A 19,513-nucleotide genomic window follows, 5' to 3' on the forward strand; every position below is an offset into this window, starting at 1 on the left:
GGTGTTTGCTACAGAAACCCTACTATAGTTTATATAAATACCCCGCTGTGTAGCCCCGGGGGCAGCCATTCCTGCACCGGTACAGCTGGGGTGTTTGCTACAGAAACCCTACTATAGTTTATATAAATACCCCGCTGTGTAGCCCCGGGGGCAGCCATTCCTGCACCGGTACAGCTGGGGTGTTTGCTACAGAAACCCTACTATAGTTTATATAAATACCCCGCTGTGTAGCCCCGGGGGCAGCCATTCCTGCACCGGTACAGCTGGGGTGTTTGCTACAGAAACCCTACTATAGTTTATATAAATACCCCGCTGTGTAGCCCCGGGGGCAGCCATTCCTGCACTGGTACAGCTGGGGTGTTTGCTACAGAAACCCTACTATAGTTTATATAAATACCCCGCTGTGTAGCCCCGGGGGCAGCCATTCCTGCACTGGTACAGCTGGGGTGTTTGCTACAGAAACCCTACTATAGTTTATATAAATACCCCGCTGTGTAGCCCCGGGGCAGCCGTTCCTGCACTGGTACAGCTGGGGTGTTTGCTACAGAAACCCTACTATAGTTTATATAAATACCCCGCTGTGTAGCCCCGGGGGCAGCCATTCCTGCACCGGTACAGCTGGGGTGTTTGCTACAGAAACCCTACTATAGTTTATATAAATACCCCGCTGTGTAGCCCCGGGGGCAGCCATTCCTGCACCGGTACAGCTGGGGTGTTTGCTACAGAAACCCTACTATAGTTTATATAAATACCCCGCTGTGTAGCCCCGGGGGCAGCCATTCCTGCACTGGTACAGCTGGGGTGTTTGCTACAGAAACCCTACTATAGTTTATATAAATACCCCGCTGTGTAGCCCCGGGGGCAGCCGTTCCTGCACCGGTACAGCTGGGGTGTTTGCTACAGAAACCCTACTATAGTTTATATAAATACCCCGCTGTGTAGCCCCGGGGGCAGCCATTCCTGCACTGGTACAGCTGGGGTGTTTGCTACAGAAACCCTACTATAGTTTATATAAATACCCCGCTGTGTAGCCCCGGGGGCAGCCATTCCTGCACTGGTACAGCTGGGGTGTTTGCTACAGAAACCCTACTATAGTTTATATAAATACCCCGCTGTGTAGCCCCGGGGGCAGCCATTCCTGCACTGGTACAGCTGGGGTGTTTGCTACAGAAACCCTACTATAGTTTATATAAATACCCCGCTGTGTAGCCCCGGGGGCAGCCATTCCTGCACTGGTACAGCTGGGGTGTTTGCTACAGAAACCCTACTATAGTTTATATAAATACCCCGCTGTGTAGCCCCGGGGGCAGCCATTCCTGCACTGGTACAGCTGGGGTGTTTGCTACAGAAACCCTACTATAGTTTATATAAATACCCCGCTGTGTAGCCCCGGGGGCAGCCATTCCTGCACCGGTACAGCTGGGGTGTTTGCTACAGAAACCCTACTATAGTTTATATAAATACCCCGCTGTGTAGCCCCGGGGGCAGCCATTCCTGCACCGGTACAGCTGGGGTGTTTGCTACAGAAACCCTACTATAGTTTATATAAATACCCCGCTGTGTAGCCCCGGGGGCAGCCATTCCTGCACTGGTACAGCTGGGGTGTTTGCTACAGAAACCCTACTATAGTTTATATAAATACCCCGCTGTGTAGCCCCGGGGGCAGCCATTCCTGCACTGGTACAGCTGGGGTGTTTGCTACAGAAACCCTACTATAGTTTATATAAATACCCCGCTGTGTAGCCCCGGGGGCAGCCATTCCTGCACTGGTACAGCTGGGGTGTTTGCTACAGAAACCCTACTATAGTTTATATAAATACCCCGCTGTGTAGCCCCGGGGCAGCCATTCCTGCACTGGTACAGCTGGGGTGTTTGCTACAGAAACCCTACTATAGTTTATATAAATACCCCGCTGTGTAGCCCCGGGGGCAGCCATTCCTGCACCGGTAAAGCTGGGGTGTTTGCTACAGAAACCCTACTATAGTTTATATAAATACCCCGCTGTGTAGCCCCGGGGGCAGCCATTCCTGCACCGGTACAGCTGGGGTGTTTGCTACAGAAACCCTACTATAGTTTATATAAATACCCCGCTGTGTAGCCCCGGGGGCAGCCGTTCCTGCACCGGTACAGCTGGGGTGTTTGCTACAGAAACCCTACTATAGTTTATATAAATACCCCGCTGTGTAGCCCCGGGGGCAGCCATTCCTGCACTGGTACAGCTGGGGTGTTTGCTACAGAAACCCTACTATAGTTTATATAAATACCCCGCTGTGTAGCCCCGGGGGCAGCCATTCCTGCACTGGTACAGCTGGGGTGTTTGCTACAGAAACCCTACTATAGTTTATATAAATACCCCGCTGTGTAGCCCCGGGGGCAGCCATTCCTGCACTGGTACAGCTGGGGTGTTTGCTACAGAAACCCTACTATAGTTTATATAAATACCCCGCTGTGTAGCCCCGGGGGCAGCCGTTCCTGCACTGGTACAGCTGGGGTGTTTGCTACAGAAACCCTACTATAGTTTATATAAATACCCCGCTGTGTAGCCCCGGGGGCAGCCATTCCTGCACTGGTACAGCTGGGGTGTTTGCTACAGAAACCCTACTATAGTTTATATAAATACCCCGCTGTGTAGCCCCGGGGCAGCCATTCCTGCACTGGTACAGCTGGGGTGTTTGCTACAGAAACCCTACTATAGTTTATATAAATACCCCGCTGTGTAGCCCCGGGGGCAGCCATTCCTGCACTGGTACAGCTGGGGTGTTTGCTACAGAAACCCTACTATAGTTTATATAAATACCCCGCTGTGTAGCCCCGGGGGCAGCCATTCCTGCACCGGTACAGCTGGGGTGTTTGCTACAGAAACCCTACTATAGTTTATATAAATACCCCGCTGTGTAGCCCCGGGGGCAGCCATTCCTGCACTGGTACAGCTGGGGTGTTTGCTACAGAAACCCTACTATAGTTTATATAAATACCCCGCTGTGTAGCCCCGGGGGCAGCCATTCCTGCACTGGTACAGCTGGGGTGTTTGCTACAGAAACCCTACTATAGTTTATATAAATACCCCGCTGTGTAGCCCCGGGGCAGCCATTCCTGCACTGGTACAGCTGGGGTGTTTGCTACAGAAACCCTACTATAGTTTATTTAAATACCCCGCTGTGTAGCCCCGGGGGCAGCCATTCCTGCACCGGTACAGCTGGGGTGTTTGCTACAGAAACCCTACTATAGTTTATATAAATACCCCGCTGTGTAGCCCCGGGGGCAGCCATTCCTGCACCGGTACAGCTGGGGTGTTTGCTACAGAAACCCTACTATAGTTTATATAAATACCCCGCTGTGTAGCCCCGGGGGCAGCCGTTCCTGCACCGGTACAGCTGGGGTGTTTGCTACAGAAACCCTACTATAGTTTATATAAATACCCCGCTGTGTAGCCCCGGGGGCAGCCATTCCTGCACTGGTACAGCTGGGGTGTTTGCTACAGAAACCCTACTATAGTTTATATAAATACCCCGCTGTGTAGCCCCGGGGGCAGCCATTCCTGCACTGGTACAGCTGGGGTGTTTGCTACAGAAACCCTACTATAGTTTATATAAATACCCCGCTGTGTAGCCCCGGGGGCAGCCATTCCTGCACTGGTACAGCTGGGGTGTTTGCTACAGAAACCCTACTATAGTTTATATAAATACCCCGCTGTGTAGCCCCGGGGGCAGCCGTTCCTGCACTGGTACAGCTGGGGTGTTTGCTACAGAAACCCTACTATAGTTTATATAAATACCCCGCTGTGTAGCCCCGGGGGCAGCCATTCCTGCACTGGTACAGCTGGGGTGTTTGCTACAGAAACCCTACTATAGTTTATATAAATACCCCGCTGTGTAGCCCCGGGGGCAGCCATTCCTGCACTGGTACAGCTGGGGTGTTTGCTACAGAAACCCTACTATAGTTTATATAAATACCCCGCTGTGTAGCCCCGGGGGCAGCCATTCCTGCACTGGTACAGCTGGGGTGTTTGCTACAGAAACCCTACTATAGTTTATATAAATACCCCGCTGTGTAGCCCCAGGGGCAGCCATTCCTGCACTGGTACAGCTGGGGTGTTTGCTACAGAAACCCTACTATAGTTTATATAAATACCCCGCTGTGTAGCCCCGGGGGCAGCCATTCCTGCACTGGTACAGCTGGGGTGTTTGCTACAGAAACCCTACTATAGTTTATATAAATACCCCGCTGTGTAGCCCCGGGGGCAGCCGTTCCTGCACTGGTACAGCTGGGGTGTTTGCTACAGAAACCCTACTATAGTTTATATAAATACCCCGCTGTGTAGCCCCGGGGGCAGCCGTTCCTGCACTGGTACAGCTGGGGTGTTTGCTACAGAAACCCTACTATAGTTTATATAAATACCCCGCTGTGTAGCCCCGGGGGCAGCCATTCCTGCACTGGTACAGCTGGGGTGTTTGCTACAGAAACCCTACTATAGTTTATATAAATACCCCGCTGTGTAGCCCCGGGGGCAGCCATTCCTGCACTGGTACAGCTGGGGTGTTTGCTACAGAAACCCTACTATAGTTTATATAAATACCCCGCTGTGTAGCCCCGGGGGCAGCCGTTCAAGCTGGAAAAAAGGAGAAAAGGCACAGGTTACATAGCAGATAACAGATAAAACACCATTGTATTCTACAGAACTTATCTGTTATCTGCTATGTAACCTGTGCCTTTTCTCCTTTGAATGGCTGCCCCGGGGCTACACAGCGGGGTATTTATATAAACTATAGTAGGGTTTCTGTAGCAAACACCCCAGCTGTACCGGTGCAGGAATGGCTGCCCCCGGGGCTACACAGCGGGGTATTTATATAAACTATAGTAGGGTTTCTGTAGCAAACACCCCAGCTGTACCAGTGCAGGAATGGCTGCCCCCGGGCTACACAGCGGGGTATTTATATAAACTATAGTAGGGTTTCTGTAGCAAACACCCCAGCTGTACCAGTGCAGGAATGGCTGCCCCCGGGGCTACACAGCGGGGTATTTATATAAACTATAGTAGGGTTTCTGTAGCAAACACCCCAGCTGTACCGGTGCAGGAATGGCTGCCCCGGGGCTACACAGCGGGGTATTTATATAAACTATAGTAGGGTTTCTGTAGCAAACACCCCAGCTGTACCAGTGCAGGAATGGCTGCCCCCGGGGCTACACAGCGGGGTATTTATATAAACTATAGTAGGGTTTCTGTAGCAAACACCCCAGCTGTACCAGTGCAGGAATGGCTGCCCCCGGGGCTACACAGCGGGGTATTTATATAAACTATAGTAGGGTTTCTGTAGCAAACACCCCAGCTGTACCGGTGCAGGAATGGCTGCCCCCGGGGCTACACAGCGGGGTATTTATATAAACTATAGTAGGGTTTCTGTAGCAAACACCCCAGCTGTACCAGTGCAGGAATGGCTGCCCCCGGGGCTACACAGCGGGGTATTTATATAAACTATAGTAGGGTTTCTGTAGCAAACACCCCAGCTGTACCGGTGCAGGAATGGCTGCCCCGGGGCTACACAGCGGGGTATTTATATAAACTATAGTAGGGTTTCTGTAGCAAACACCCCAGCTGTACCAGTGCAGGAATGGCTGCCCCCGGGGCTACACAGCGGGGTATTTATATAAACTATAGTAGGGTTTCTGTAGCAAACACCCCAGCTGTACCAGTGCAGGAATGGCTGCCCCCGGGGCTACACAGCGGGGTATTTATATAAACTATAGTAGGGTTACTGTAGCAAACACCCCAGCTGTACCAGTGCAGGAATGGCTGCCCCCGGGGCTACACAGCGGGGTATTTATATAAACTATAGTAGGGTTTCTGTAGCAAACACCCCAGCTGTACCAGTGCAGGAATGGCTGCCCCCGGGGCTACACAGCGGGGTATTTATATAAACTATAGTAGGGTTTCTGTAGCAAACACCCCAGCTGTACCAGTGCAGGAATGGCTGCCCCCGGGGCTACACAGCGGGGTATTTATATAAACTATAGTAGGGTTTCTGAAGTAAACACACAACTTTTACCAGTGCAGGCAACAGCACATTATATTTTAGTTACTTTTATACACTTTCATTTTTTGGTGTTACTGTTCCTTTAAGGCTCTTAGAAAAGTCCCATTTCCATGGGTTTATCCTATAGGCTAAGGCTCACCCACTGGGTTTGTTCCCAGAATCCCTTTGGTCCATTCATCAATAAGTACAACTCACGTCCTGATTGGTCATGTCCCAGTAAGGCCTCTCCCCATAGGACATCACCTCCCACATGACTATTCCGTAGCTCCACACGTCACTGGCCGAGGTAAATTTTCGGTACTGAATGGCTTCAGGCGCCGTCCATCGGATCGGGATCTTGCCCCCCTGGAACGGAGAACGTAACGAGTGCCCGGCCGGCTACAAACCCCTGAGGCACCGCCGCCCTGGGGCAGCCGGGAGCTGATTACAGACTCCACCCCCCCCCCCCCGCGCACTAATGGGCTCTCCCTGCCCCTCACATCAGTCTATGGGAGCCCCCCCCCCCCGCACTAATGGGCTCTCCCTGCCCCTCAGATCAGTCTATGGGAGCCCCCCCCCGCGCTAATGGGCTCTCCCTGCCCCTCACATCAGTCTATGGGAGCCCCCCCCCCCCGCACTAATGGGCTCTCCCTGCCCCTCACATCAGTCTATGGGAGCCCCCCCCCCCCGCACTAATGGGCTCTCCCTGCCCCTCAGATCAGTCTATGGGAGCCCCCCCCCGCACTAATGGGCTCTCCCTGCCCCTCAGATCAGTCTATGGGAGCCCCCCCCCCCGCACTAATGGGCTCTCCCTGCCCCTCACATCAGTCTATGGGAGCCCCCCCCCCGCACTAATGGGCTCTCCCTGCCCCTCAGATCAGTCTATGGGAGCCCCCCCCCGCACTAATGGGCTCTCCCTGCCCCTCAGATCAGTCTATGGGAGCCCCCCCCCCCGCACTAATGGGCTCTCCCTGCCCCTCACATCAGTCTATGGGAGCCCCCCCCCGCACTAATGGGCTCTCCCTGCCCCTCAGATCAGTCTATGGGAGCCCCCCCCCCCGCACTAATGGGCTCTCCCTGCCCCTCACATCAGTCTATGGGAGCCCCCCCCCCGCACTAATGGGCTCTCCCTGCCCCTCAGATCAGTCTATGGGAGCCCCCCCCCGCACTAATGGGCTCTCCCTGCCCCTCAGATCAGTCTATGGGAGCCCCCCCCCCCGCACTAATGGGCTCTCCCTGCCCCTCAGATCAGTCTATGGGAGGAATGCAGGGGTGGCTCATTTATTAGAGTGGGGGGGGGGGTGTTAGCTGGTTCTGTCACCGCCAACATTATTCTCATATAAATGCCGGGGAGAGGGGCACTTTGTCACTTTGATTTATATTAACTTTTATAGAAGTACAATCAGTCCCCCCCCCCCCCCGGGATCTACATGGTTCTGGCTCATTATCAGGGAGTTATGGGAGGGAGTGTGAGTGGGGCAGTAAGGGAGTGAGTGAGTGTGAGTGGGGCAGTAAGGGAGTGAGTGAGTGTGAGTGGGGCAGTAAGGGAGTGAGTGAGTGTGAGTGGGGCAGTAAGGGAGTTAGTGAGTGTGAGTGGGGCAGTAAGGATGAGAGGGGGAGTACACAGAGGGAGGGGCACAGGGGCAGTGCCAGTCGGTAGGGGAGTTAGTGAGTGTGAGTGGGGCAGTAAGGATGAGAGGGGGAGTGGGGGCACAGGGGCAGTGCCAGTCGGTAGGGGAGTTAGTGAGTGTGAGTGGGGCAGTAAGGATGAGAGGGGGAGTACACAGAGGGAGGGGCACAGGGGGCAGTGCCAGTCGGTAGGGGAGTTAGTGAGTGTGAGTGGGGCAGTAAGGATGAGAGGGGGAGTACACAGAGGGAGGGGCACAGGGGGCAGTGCCAGTCGGTAGGGGAGTTAGTGAGTGTGAGTGGGGCAGTAAGGATGAGAGGGGGAGTACACAGAGGGAGGGGCACAGGGGGCAGTGCCAGTCGGTAGGGGAGTTAGTGAGTGTGAGTGGGACAGTAAGGATGAGAGGGGGAGTACACAGAGGGAGGGGCACAGGGGGCAGTGCCAGTCGGTAGGGGAGTTAGTGAGTGTGAGTGGGGCAGTAAGGATGAGAGGGGGAGTACACAGAGGGAGGGGCACAGGGGGCAGTGCCAGTCGGTAGGGGAGTTAGTGAGTGTGAGTGGGGCAGTAAGGATGAGAGGGGGAGTACACAGAGGGAGGGGCACAGGGGGCAGTGCCAGTCGGTAGGGGAGTTAGTGAGTGTGAGTGGGGCAGTAAGGATGAGAGGGGGAGTACACAGAGGGAGGGGCACAGGGGGCAGTGCCAGTCGGTAGGGGAGTTAGTGAGTGTGAGTGGGGCAGTAAGGATGAGAGGGGGAGTACACAGAGGGAGGGGCACAGGGGGCAGTGCCAGTCGGTAGGGGAGTTAGTGAGTGTGAGTGGGACAGTAAGGATGAGAGGGGGAGTACACAGAGGGAGGGGCACAGGGGGCAGTGCCAGTCGGTAGGGGAGTTAGTGAGTGTGAGTGGGGCAGTAAGGATGAGAGGGGGAGTACACAAGGGAGGGGCACAGGGGCAGTGCCAGTCGGTAGGGGAGTTAGTGAGTGTGAGTGGGACAGTAAGGATGAGAGGGGGAGTACACAGAGGGAGGGGCACAGGGGGCAGTGCCAGTCGGTAGGGGAGTTAGTGAGTGTGAGTGGGGCAGTAAGGATGAGAGGGGGAGTACACAAAGGGAGGGGCACAGGGGCAGTGCCAGTCGGTAGGGGAGTTAGTGAGTGTGAGTGGGGCAGTAAGGATGAGAGGGGGAGTACACAGAGGGAGGGGCACAGGGGGCAGTGCCAGTCGGTAGGGGAGTTAGTGAGTGTGAGTGGGACAGTAAGGATGAGAGGGGGAGTACACAGAGGGAGGGGCACAGGGGGCAGTGCCAGTCAGTAGGGGAGTTAGTGAGTGTGAGTGGGACAGTAAGGATGAGAGGGGGAGTACACAGAGGGAGGGGCACAGGGGGCAGTGCCAGTCGGTAGGGGAGTTAGTGAGTGTGAGTGGGACAGTAAGGATGAGAGGGGGAGTACACAGAGGGAGGGGCACAGGGGGCAGTGCCAGTCGGTAGGGGAGTTAGTGAGTGTGAGTGGGACAGTAAGGATGAGAGGGGGAGTGGGGGCACAGGGGGCAGTGCCAGTCGGTAGGGGAGTTAGTGAGTGTGAGTGGGGCAGTAAGGATGAGAGGGGGAGTACACAGAGGGAGGGGCACAGGGGGCAGTGCCAGTCGGTAGGGGAGTTAGTGAGTGTGAGTGGGACAGTAAGGATGAGAGGGGGAGTACACAGAGGGAGGGGCACAGGGGGCAGTGCCAGTCGGTAGGGGAGTTAGTGAGTGTGAGTGGGACAGTAAGGATGAGAGGGGGAGTACACAGAGGGAGGGGCACAGGGGGCAGTGCCAGTCGGTAGGGGAGTTAGTGAGTGTGAGTGGGGCAGTAAGGATGAGAGGGGGAGTACACAGAGGGAGGGGCACAGGGGGCAGTGCCAGTCGGTAGGGGAGTTAGTGAGTGTGAGTGGGGCAGTAAGGATGAGAGGGGGAGTGGGGGCACAGGGGGCAGTGCCAGTCGGTAGGGGAGTTAGTGAGTGTGAGTGGGGCAGTAAGGATGAGAGGGGGAGTACACAGAGGGAGGGGCACAGGGGCAGTGCCAGTCGGTAGGGGAGTTAGTGAGTGTGAGTGGGGCAGTAAGGATGAGAGGGGGAGTACACAGAGGGAGGGGCACAGGGGGCAGTGCCAGTCGGTAGGGGAGTTAGTGAGTGTGAGTGGGGCAGTAAGGATGAGAGGGGGAGTACACAGAGGGAGGGGCACAGGGGCAGTGCCAGTCGGTAGGGGAGTTAGTGAGTGTGAGTGGGGCAGTAAGGATGAGAGGCGGAGTGGGGGCACAGGGGCAGTGCCAGTCAGTAGGGGAGTTAGTGAGTGTGAGTGGGGCAGTAAGGATGAGAGGGGGAGTACACAGAGGGAGGGGCACAGGGGGCAGTGCCAGTCGGTAGGGGAGTTAGTGAGTGTGAGTGGGGCAGTAAGGATGAGAGGCGGAGTGGGGGCACAGGGGCAGTGCCAGTCGGTGCCACACTCACCAGGGCGCTAGTGTAGGTCGGGTCGGACGTATCATCCTCCAGGAAGCGCGACAGCCCAAAGTCGGACACTTTACACACCAAGTTGCTGTTCACCAGGATGTTGCGGGCGGCCAAGTCTCGGTGCACGTAGTTCATATCAGCCAAGTACTTCATGCCCGCCGCTATGCCCCTCAGCATGCCCACCAGCTGGATCACTGTAAACTGCCCATCATTTTGCTGAAAAACACAGAGGGAACAATGTTTAACTGTGTGTGGCACTAACCAGAAATGCCAGTCTGTGCCCCTAATGCCGGGTATCCCCAGTCTGTGCCCCTAATGCCGGGTATCCCCAGTCTGTGCCCCTAATGCCCGGGTATCCCCAGTCTGTGCCCTTAATGCTGGCTATGCCAGTCTGTGCCCCTAATGCCGGGTATCCCCAGTCTGTGCCCCTAATGCCGGGTATCCCCAGTCTGTGCCCCTAATGCCGGGTATCCCCAGTCTGTGCCCCTAATGCCGGGTATCCCCAGTCTGTGCCCCTAATGCCGGGTATCACCAGTCTGTGCCCCTAATTCCGGGTATCCCCAGTCTGTGCCCCTAATGCCGGGTATCCCCAGTCTGTGCCCCTAATGCCGGGTATCCCCAGTCTGTGCCAGTCTGTGTCCCTAATGCCGGGTATCCCCAGTCTGTGTCCCTAATGCCGGGTATCCCCAGTCTGTGCCAGTCTGTGCCCCTAATGCTGGGTATCCCCAGTCTGTGCCAGTCTGTGTCCCTAATGCCGGGTATCCCCAGTCTGTGTCCCTAATGCCGGGTATCCCCAGTCTGTGCCAGTCTGTGCCCCTAATGCCGGGTATCCCCAGTCTGTGCCAGTCTGTGCCCCTAATGCCGGGTATCCCCAGTCTGTGTCCCTAATGCCGGGTATCCCCAGTCTGTGTCCCTAATGCCGGGTATCCCCAGTCTGTGCCCCTAATGCCGGGTATCACCAGTCTGTGTCCCTAATGCCGGGTATCCCCAGTCTGTGCCCCTAATGCCGGGTATCCCCAGTCTGTGCCCCTAATGCCGGGTATCCCCAGTCTGTGCCCCTAATGCCGGGTATCCCCAGTCTGTGCCCCTAATGCCGGATATCCCCAGTCTGTGCCCCTAATGCCGGGTATCACCAGTCTGTGCCCCTAATGCCGGGTATCCCCAGTCTGTGCCCCTAATGCCGGGTATCACCAGTCTGTGTCCCTAATGCCGGGTATCCCCAGTCTGTGCCAAGTCTGTGTCCCTAATGCCGGGTATCCCCAGTCTGTGCCCCTAATGCCGGGTATCCCCAGTCTGTGCCCCTAATGCCGGGTATCCCCAGTCTGTGTCCCTAATGCCGGGTATCCCCAGTCTGTGCCAGTCTGTGTCCCTAATGCCGGGTATCCCCAGTCTGTGTCCCTAATGCCGGGTATCCCCAGTCTGTGCCAGTCTGTGCCCCTAATGCTGGGTATCCCCAGTCTGTGTCCCTAATGCCGGGTATCCCCAGTCTGTGCCCCTAATGCCGGGTTCCCCAGTCGTGCCCTAATGCCGGGTATCCCCAGTCTGTGCCCCTAATGCCGGGTATCCCAGTCTGTGCCCTAATGCCGGGTATCCCCAGTCTGTGCCCCTAATGCCGGGTATCCCCAGTCTGTGCCCCTAATGCCGGGTATCCCCAGTCTGTGCCCCTAATGCCGGGTATCCCCAGTCTGTGCCCCTAATGCCGGGTATCCCAGTCTGTGCCCCTAATGCTGGGTATCCCCAGTCTGTGTCCCTAATGCCGGGTATCCCCAGTCTGTGCCCCTAATGCCGGGTATCCCCAGTCTGTGCCCCTAATGCCGGTATCCCCAGTCTGTGTCCCTTAATGCCGGGTATCCCCAGTCTGTGCCCCTAATGCCGGGTATCCCCAGTCCTGTGCCCCTAATGCCGGGTATCCCCAGTCTGTGCCCCTAATGCCGGTATCCCCAGTCTGTGCCCCTAATGCCGGGTATCCCCAGTCTGTGCCCCTAATGCCGGGTATCCCCAGTCTGTGCCCCTAATGCCGGGTATCCCCAGTCTGTGCCCCTAATGCCGGGTATCACCAGTCTGTGCCCCTAATGCCGGGTATCCCCAGTCTGTGCCCCTAATGCCGGGTATCCCCAGTCTGTGCCCCTAATGCCGGGTATCACCAGTCTGTGCCCCTAATGCCGGGTATCCCCAGTCTGTGTCCCTAATGCCGGGTATCCCCAGTCTGTGCCCCTAATGCCGGGTATCCCCAGTCTGTGCCCCTAATGCCGGGTATCCCCAGTCTGTGTCCCTAATGCCGGGTATCACCAGTCTGTGCCCCTAATGCCGGGTATCCCCAGTCTGTGCCCCTAATGCCGGGTATCCCCAGTCTGTGCCCCTAATGCCGGGTATCCCCAGTCTGTGCCCCTAATGCCGGGTATCCCCAGTCTGTGTCCCTAATGCCGGGTATCCCCAGTCTGTGCCCCTAATGCCGGGTATCCCCAGTCTGTGCCCCTAATGCCGGGTATCCCCAGTCTGTGCCCCTAATGCCGGGTATCCCAGTCTGTGCCCTAATGCCGGGTATCACCAGTCTGTGTCCCTAATGCCGGGTATCCCCAGTCTGTGTCCCTAATGCCGGGTATCCCCAGTCTGTGCCCCTAATGCCGGGTATCCCCAGTCTGTGCCCCCTATGCCGGGTATCCCCAGTCTGTGTCCCTAATGCCGGGTATCCCCAGTCTGTGCCCCTAATGCCGGTAATCCCCAGTCTGTGCGCCCTAATGCTGGCTTCACCAGTCTGTGCCCCTAATGCCGGGGTATCCCCAGTCTGTGCCCCTAATGCCGGGTATCCCCAGTCTGTGCCCTAATGCCGGGTATCCCCAGTCTGTGCCCCTAATCGGGGTATCCCCAGTCTGTGCCCCTAATGCCGGTATCCCCAGTCTGTGCCCCTAATGCCGGGTATCCCAGTCTGTGCCCCTAATGCCGGGTATCCCCAGTCTGTGCCCTAATGCCGGGTATCCCCAGTCTGTGTCCCTAATGCCGGGTATCCCCAGTCTGTGTCCCTAATGCCGGGTATCCCCAGTCTGTGCCCCTAATGCCGGGTATCCCCAGTCTGTGTCCCTAATGCCGGGTATCCCCAGTCTGTGCCCCTAATGCCGGGTATCCCCAGTCTGTGCCCCTAATGCCGGGTATCCCAGTCCCTGTGCCAGTCTGTGCCCCTAATGCCGGGTATCCCAGTCTGTGTCCCTAATGCCGGTACTCCCCAGTCTGTGTCCCTAATGCCGGGTATCCCCAGTCTGTGCCCGCTAATGCCGGGTATCCCCAGTCTGTGTCCCTAATGCCGGGTATCCCCAGTCTGTGCCCGCCTAATGCCGGTATCCCCAGTCTGTGCCCTAATGCCGGGTATCCCCAGTCTGTGTCCCTAATGCCGGGTATCCCCAGTCTGTGCCCCTAATGCCGGGTATCCCAGTCTGTGCCCCTAATGCCGGGTATCACCAGTCTGTGCCCCTAATGCCGGGTATCCCCAGTCTGTGCCCGCTAATGCCGGGTTCACCAAAGTCTGTGTCCTAAATGCGAGTATCCCCAGTCTGTGTCCCTAATGCCGGGTATCCCCAGTCTGTGCCCCTAATGCCGGGTATCCCCAGTCTGTGCCCCTAATGCCGGGTATCCCCAGTCTGTGCCCCTAATGCCGGGTATCCCCAGTCTGTGCCCCTAATGCCGGGTATCCCCAGTCTGTGCCCTAATGCCGGGTATCCCCAGTCTGTGCCCCTAATGCCGGGTATCCCCAGTCTGTTGCCCTAATGCCGGGTATCCCAGTCTGTGCCCCTAATGCCGGGTATCCCCAGTCTGTGCCCCTAATGCCGGGTATCCCCAGTCTGTGCCCTAATGCCGGGTATCCCCAGTCTGTGCCCCTAATGCCGGGTATCCCCAGTCTGTGCCCCTAATGCCGGGTATCCCCAGTCTGTGCCCCTAATGCCGGGTATCCCCAGTCTGTGCCCCTAATGCCGGGTATCCCCAGTCTGTGCCCCTAATGCCGGGTATCCCCAGTCTGTGCCCCTAATGCCGGGTATCCCCAGTCTGTGCCCCTAATGCCGGGTATCCCCAGTCTGTGCCCTAATGCCGGTATCCCCAGTCTGGTGTCCCTAATGCCGGGTATCCCAGTCTGTGTCCCTAATGCCGGGTATCCCCAGTCTGTGCCCCTAATGCCGGGTATCCCCAGTCTGTGCCCCCTAATGCCGGGTATCCCAGTTCTGTGCCCGCTATGCCGGGTATCCCAGTCTGTGCCCCTAATGCCGGGTATCCCCAGTCTGTGCCCCTAATGCCGGGTATCCCGCAGTCTGTGGCCCGCTAATCGCCGGTATCCCCAGTCTGTGCCCCTAATGCCTGGGTATCCCCAGTCTGTGCCCTAATGCCGGGTATCCCCAGTCTGTGCCCCTAATGCCGGGTATCCCCAGTCTGTGCCCCTAATGCCGGGTATCCCCAGTCTGTGCCCCTAATGCCGGGTATCCCCAGTCTGTGCCCCTAATGCCGGGTATCACCAGTCTGTGCCCCTAATGCCGGGTATCCCCAGTCTGTGCCCCTAATGCTGGCTATGCCAGTCTGTGCCCGTAGTTGGTAGAACCCAGACAGTACCCGCAAGAAGGAATCCAGGGATCCATTTTCCATAAACTCAGTGATGATCATGACCGGGGAGCTCTTGGTGACGACCCCTTCCAGGTGAATGACATTGGGGTGATCAAACTGTCCCATGATGCTCGCTTCACTCAGGAAGTCCCGCCTCTGTTTCTCCGTGTACCCCGACTTCAGCGTCTTAATGGCCACAAAGATCTCCCTCTTTCCTGGCAGCTTCAAGTGCCCACTGCAAACTTCCCCGAACTCCCCTGCACCCCGAGAGACACGAGCAGCCCCCGTTATTCACTGGGACCCCAACATTACTGCCCCCCCCCTTATATATAGTGCCCCCCCCCTTAACTGCCCCCCCCCAGTGTAACCAATCCCAACTGGGCCAGCCTTTCCCCATAACTGAGCCCATTCCCTTTATCAGCTTAGTTGCTCTTCCCTGTACTTTCTCTATTTCATTACTGCCCCCCCTTATATATTTATATATAGTGACCCCCCCCTTAACTGCCCCTTCCCCAGTGTAACCAATCCCAACTGGGCCAGCCTTTCCCCATAACTGAGCCCATTCCCTATTTCAGTGAGGATTAAAGGGCAAGTAGACCCACTTACCTGCCCCAATCACTTGCTCGATCTTCACGCAGGAAATATCGATCTCCTTAGCAAACTCCCTCACGGCCTCATTGGGATCCTCATAAGTAAAAGGGTCAATGTAGATTTTCATCCCAGGAGTCACTGTGATTGGAGAAGGAAAGGAGAGTGAGTGAAGGGTTAATGGTGGGAAGAGCTGAATGTGCCAAATAATGGGAATGGTGAGGGGCAAGGCTGGAGCTGGTAGTTGGGGTGCTGGGGTGCAAGGCTGGAGCTGGTAGTTGGGGTGCTGGGGTGCAAGGCTGGAGCTGGTAGTTGGGGTGCTGGGGTGCAAGGCTGGAGCTGGTAGTCGGGGTGCTGGGGTGCAAGGCTGGAGGTGGTAGTCGGGGTGCAAGGCTGGAGCTGGTAATCGGGGTGCTGGGGTGCAAGGCTGGAGCTGGTAGTCGGGTGCTGGGGTGCAAGGCTGGAGCTGGTAGTCGGGGTGCTGGGGTGCAAGGCTGAGCTGGTAGTTGGGGTGCTGGGGTGCAAAGGCTGGAGCTGGTAGTTGGGGTGCTGGGGTGCAAGGCTCGAGCTGGTAGTTGGGGTGCTGGGGTGCAAGGCTGGAGGTGGTAGTCAGGGTGCTGGGGTGCAAGGCTGGAGCTGGTAATAGGGGTGCTGGGGTGCAAGGCTGGAGGTGGTGGTCAGGGTGCTGGGGTACAAGGCTGGAGCTGGCAGTCGGGGTGCTGGGGTGCAAGGCTGGAGCTGGTAGTTGGGTTGTCTGGGGGTGCAAGGCTGGAGCTGGTAGTTGGGGTGCTGGGGTGCAAGGCTGGAGCTGGTAGTTGGGGTGCTGGGGTGCAAGGCTGGAGCTGGTAGTCGGGTTGCTGGGGTGCAAGGCTGGAGCTGGTAGTTGGGGTGCTGGGGTGCAAGGCTGGAGCTGGTAGTTGGGGTGCTGGGGTGCAAGGCTGGAGCTTGGTAGTTGGGGTGCTGGGGTGCAAGGCTGGAGCTGGTAGTTGGGGTGCTGGGGTGGCAAGGCTGGAGGTGGTAGTCAGGGTGCTGGGGTGCAAGGCTGGAGCTGGTAATAGGGGTGCTGGGGTGCAAGGCTGGAGGTGGTGGTCAGGGTGCTGGGGTACAAGGCTGGAGCTGGTAGTTGGGGTGCTGGGGTGCAAGGCTGGAGCTGGTAGTTGGGGTGCTGGGGTGCAAGGCTGGAGCTGGTAGTTGGGGTGCTGGGGTGCAAGGCTGGAGCTGGTAGTTGGGGTGCTGGGGTGCAAGGCTGGAGCTGGTAGTTGGGGTGCTGGGGTGCAAGGCTGGAGCTGGTAGTTGGGGTGCTGGGGTGCAAGGCTGGAGCTGGTAGTTGGGGTGCTGGGGTGCAAGGCTGGAGCTGGTAGTTGGGGTGCTGGGGTGCAAGGCTGGAGCCTGGTACTCAGGGTGCTGGGGTGCAAGGCTGGAGCTGGTAGTTGCAGTGCTGGGGTGCAAGGCTGGAGCTGGCAGTCGGGGTGCTGGGGTGCAAGGCTGGAGCTGGTAGTTGGGGTGCTGGGGTGGCAAGGCTGGAGCTGGCAGTCGGGGTGCTGGGGTGCAAGGGCTGGAGCTGGTAGTCGGGGTGCTGGGTGCAAGGCTGGAGCTGGTAGTCGGGGTGCAAGGCTGGAGCTGGTAGTCGGGGTGCTGGGGTGCAAGGCTGGAGCTGGTAGTTGGGGTGCAAGGCTGGAGCTGGTAGTCGGGGTGCTGGGGTGCAAGGCTGGAGCTGGTAGTTGGGGTGCAAGGCTGGAGCTGGTAGTTGGGGTGCTGGGGTGCAAGGCTGGAGCTGGTAAGTTGGGGTGCTGGGGTGCAAGGCTGGGAGCTGGTAGTTGGGGTGCTGGGGTGCAAGGCTGGAGCTGGTAGTCGGGGTGCTGGGGTGCAAGGCTGGAGCTGGTAGTCGGGTGGCTGGGGTGCAAGGCTGGAGCTGGTAGTTGGGGTGCTGGGGTGCAAGGCTGGAGCTGGTAGTTGGGGTGCTGGGGTGCAAGGCTGGAGCTGGTAGTCGGGGTGCTGGGGTGCAAGGCTGGAGCTGGTAGTCGGGGTGCTGGGGTGCCAGGCTAGAGTGGGTAAAGGGAATATACAGAAATGATACTGTCCGGGTACAAAGCTCCGCCTTTTACTTACTAAATGTCCATTTAAAAGTGAACTTCCCCTTTATTAAAGCCAAGAACCACTGTATAACAGCACAGAATGCCCGGGGCCCCCAACTGGCTCAGTTGCCCCCAGGCCGTGGGGCTGATGGGTATGGATGGGGGAGGAGCACCAGGTTAACGAAGGTAACAATTAGGGGGGAGTGAATGGAGCTTGGAGCCCCTCCAATCCAATCAGAGGTTCCATTGGATGTGGCCAATGACTGGGCAGGAGGGGGCAGCACGGAGCCCCCCGGTGGCGGATGGAGGGGTGAATGTGACAGATGGAGAGTGACAGTAAGAAAAGAACCAACGAACCAACGAGAGAGCGGGCACCGAGCCCGGGGGAAGGCAGTCGGTACGTACTGTGGCCACTGGTATAGTGCTGCAGCTTGTCCGTGTACTCGGAGTCGGCCCGCTCGAAGCCCCGCCTTCTGGAACAAAAGCCCAGTTAGTTAGGGTCCCACACTGGCACCCCCAAACCCTCCCTGGGAAACGCAGCCCCCCACTGTGTGAGCCTCATATCCCCAGGCTTGCTAATGGTGCTAATGCCCCGGCTGGGGGTAGTTGCGCTACAGTACCTATTGCAGACGATGATGATGACCACCAGAGCGATGAGGAAGACCAGTCCGGCGGCCGAAGAGCCAATGATGAGAGGGAGTTTCTCCTGGAAGCTGCTCTGGTACTCGGCTGGGGGCACAAACAGAACATTCCGGGGTCACTGCCCATTCCCTGCCCCACAGACCACTCGGAGTCTTTACTCACCCTGCGCTACTATGGGCAGCAACTCCCTGCACCCTGAGACATGCAATCACTTGGCAGCCATGTTTGATCATGCAAAGGATTCTGGGACAGCAGGGGTTTAGGGACCCCCTGGGTAATGGAGAGGGCCAGTGTTATTGGAAGCAACTCCCAGCAGCAGCGCAGGGAGTCTCACTGTGGGGGGGGGGGGGGGGGTTGTTTATCTAATGGGCAAGCTCTATTCCCAACTAATGGGATTCCCAGAAATGGCAGCCAATCACATCACCTTGTCTCTGAACCAATGGGGGGGAGCCATGTTCTTTTGTGCACCCCCAATGCCTTAAAGCCCCCCTGGGGCAATACTGACCTTCAGTCATAGTCTGGAAGTACATCTTGCCGCTATAGCGCCCATAGCCTGCCACCGTGCGTGCCCGCACCTGGAACACGTATATAGTGCCCGCCTTCAGGCCTGGCACCAGGACCGTATTGGTGGAGCTTTTCACTACTGACGAGTTGTGCTCGGTCAGCTCCTGTAGGAGTAAAGGGGAAACTATTCATATGCCCCGCCCACATACAGTACAGGCACCGCCCACATACAGTACAGGCACCGCCCACATACAGTACAGGCACCGCCCACATACAGTACAGGCACCGCCCACATACAGTACAGGCACCGCCCACATACAGTACAGGCACCTCCCACACAGGTTACATCAGGGGTACAGAGGGTGGGGCTTCCCATGAACATTTGCCTATTTGTCTTAATTGAAAAATCTCTATGATTTTTGTTATATCTTGCACTTCCTGTTCCTGTTGTACTTCCTGTCGCACTTCCTGTTTCTGCAGAGTAGAAATGGCTGCCCTCTGTGTGCTGAGCTGCTCCCTATCTCTAAGCCTATCAAAGGCTGCAGCTTATGGTGGTGTTGGGGGGGGGGGGGTTCAAGGGAAACAAAACAGTTCCCCTGAGGGCAGTATAACAGGGCAATATGGCAGAACGTATAATAAGCTGGGGCAGTTGGGCGGAATGAAGTGGCTCTGACACGGCGGGGGCAGAAGAGTTGTGCCCCGGGGCAGGAATTGCATGAAATATTTTGCTTTGTTCCCACAACTGGCTGCCCCGGGGGGGGGGTCTCACTGGGGGGGGGTACGGGGAGAGACAGGTGTGTTATCCACTGCAGGTCACAGTCAGGTGAGAGACAGCCCCGCGCCCAATAAGCGCTCACTCGCTGTCACACAGTATCGATCATGTGAGCAGTCGGGCAGAACAGCCAGATGGGGGGGGGGAGCAGTCACATTCATTGCAATCAGTGAAGTAAGGGGGGCTCCACCAATCAGAGGGCAGCCAGAGCCCTCCCACCCCAGGAACACACTTT

The 19,513-nt window shown here is 57.2% G+C and overlaps 1 protein-coding gene across 4 annotated transcripts in view; it reads right to left on the bottom strand.

The window, feature by feature from the left end:
• Positions 1-19,513, bottom strand: part of LOC116410852 (ephrin type-B receptor 2) — a 51,393-nt gene that overhangs the window by 22,280 nt on the left and 9,600 nt on the right. The window contains exons 4-10 of one of the 4 annotated variants that reach the window (XM_031902062.1): positions 18,508-18,670; positions 17,981-18,089; positions 17,718-17,833; positions 15,304-15,426; positions 14,707-14,954; positions 10,117-10,332; positions 6,228-6,377 (exon numbers count right to left, since the gene is read on the bottom strand). In XM_031902062.1, coding sequence (XP_031757922.1) covers positions 6,228-6,377; positions 10,117-10,332; positions 14,707-14,954; positions 15,304-15,426; positions 17,718-17,833; positions 17,981-18,089; positions 18,508-18,670 — 1,125 coding nt within the window. The remainder of the gene's footprint in view (positions 1-6,227; positions 6,378-10,116; positions 10,333-14,706; positions 14,955-15,303; positions 15,427-17,717; positions 17,834-17,980; positions 18,090-18,507; positions 18,671-19,513) is intronic. The other 3 variants (XM_031902065.1, XM_031902063.1, XM_031902064.1) reach the window with 3 other exon arrangements.

Source organism: Xenopus tropicalis, chromosome 5, assembly GCF_000004195.4.
Source record: "Xenopus tropicalis strain Nigerian chromosome 5, UCB_Xtro_10.0, whole genome shotgun sequence".
Lineage (NCBI taxonomy): Eukaryota > Metazoa > Chordata > Amphibia > Anura > Pipidae > Xenopus > Xenopus tropicalis.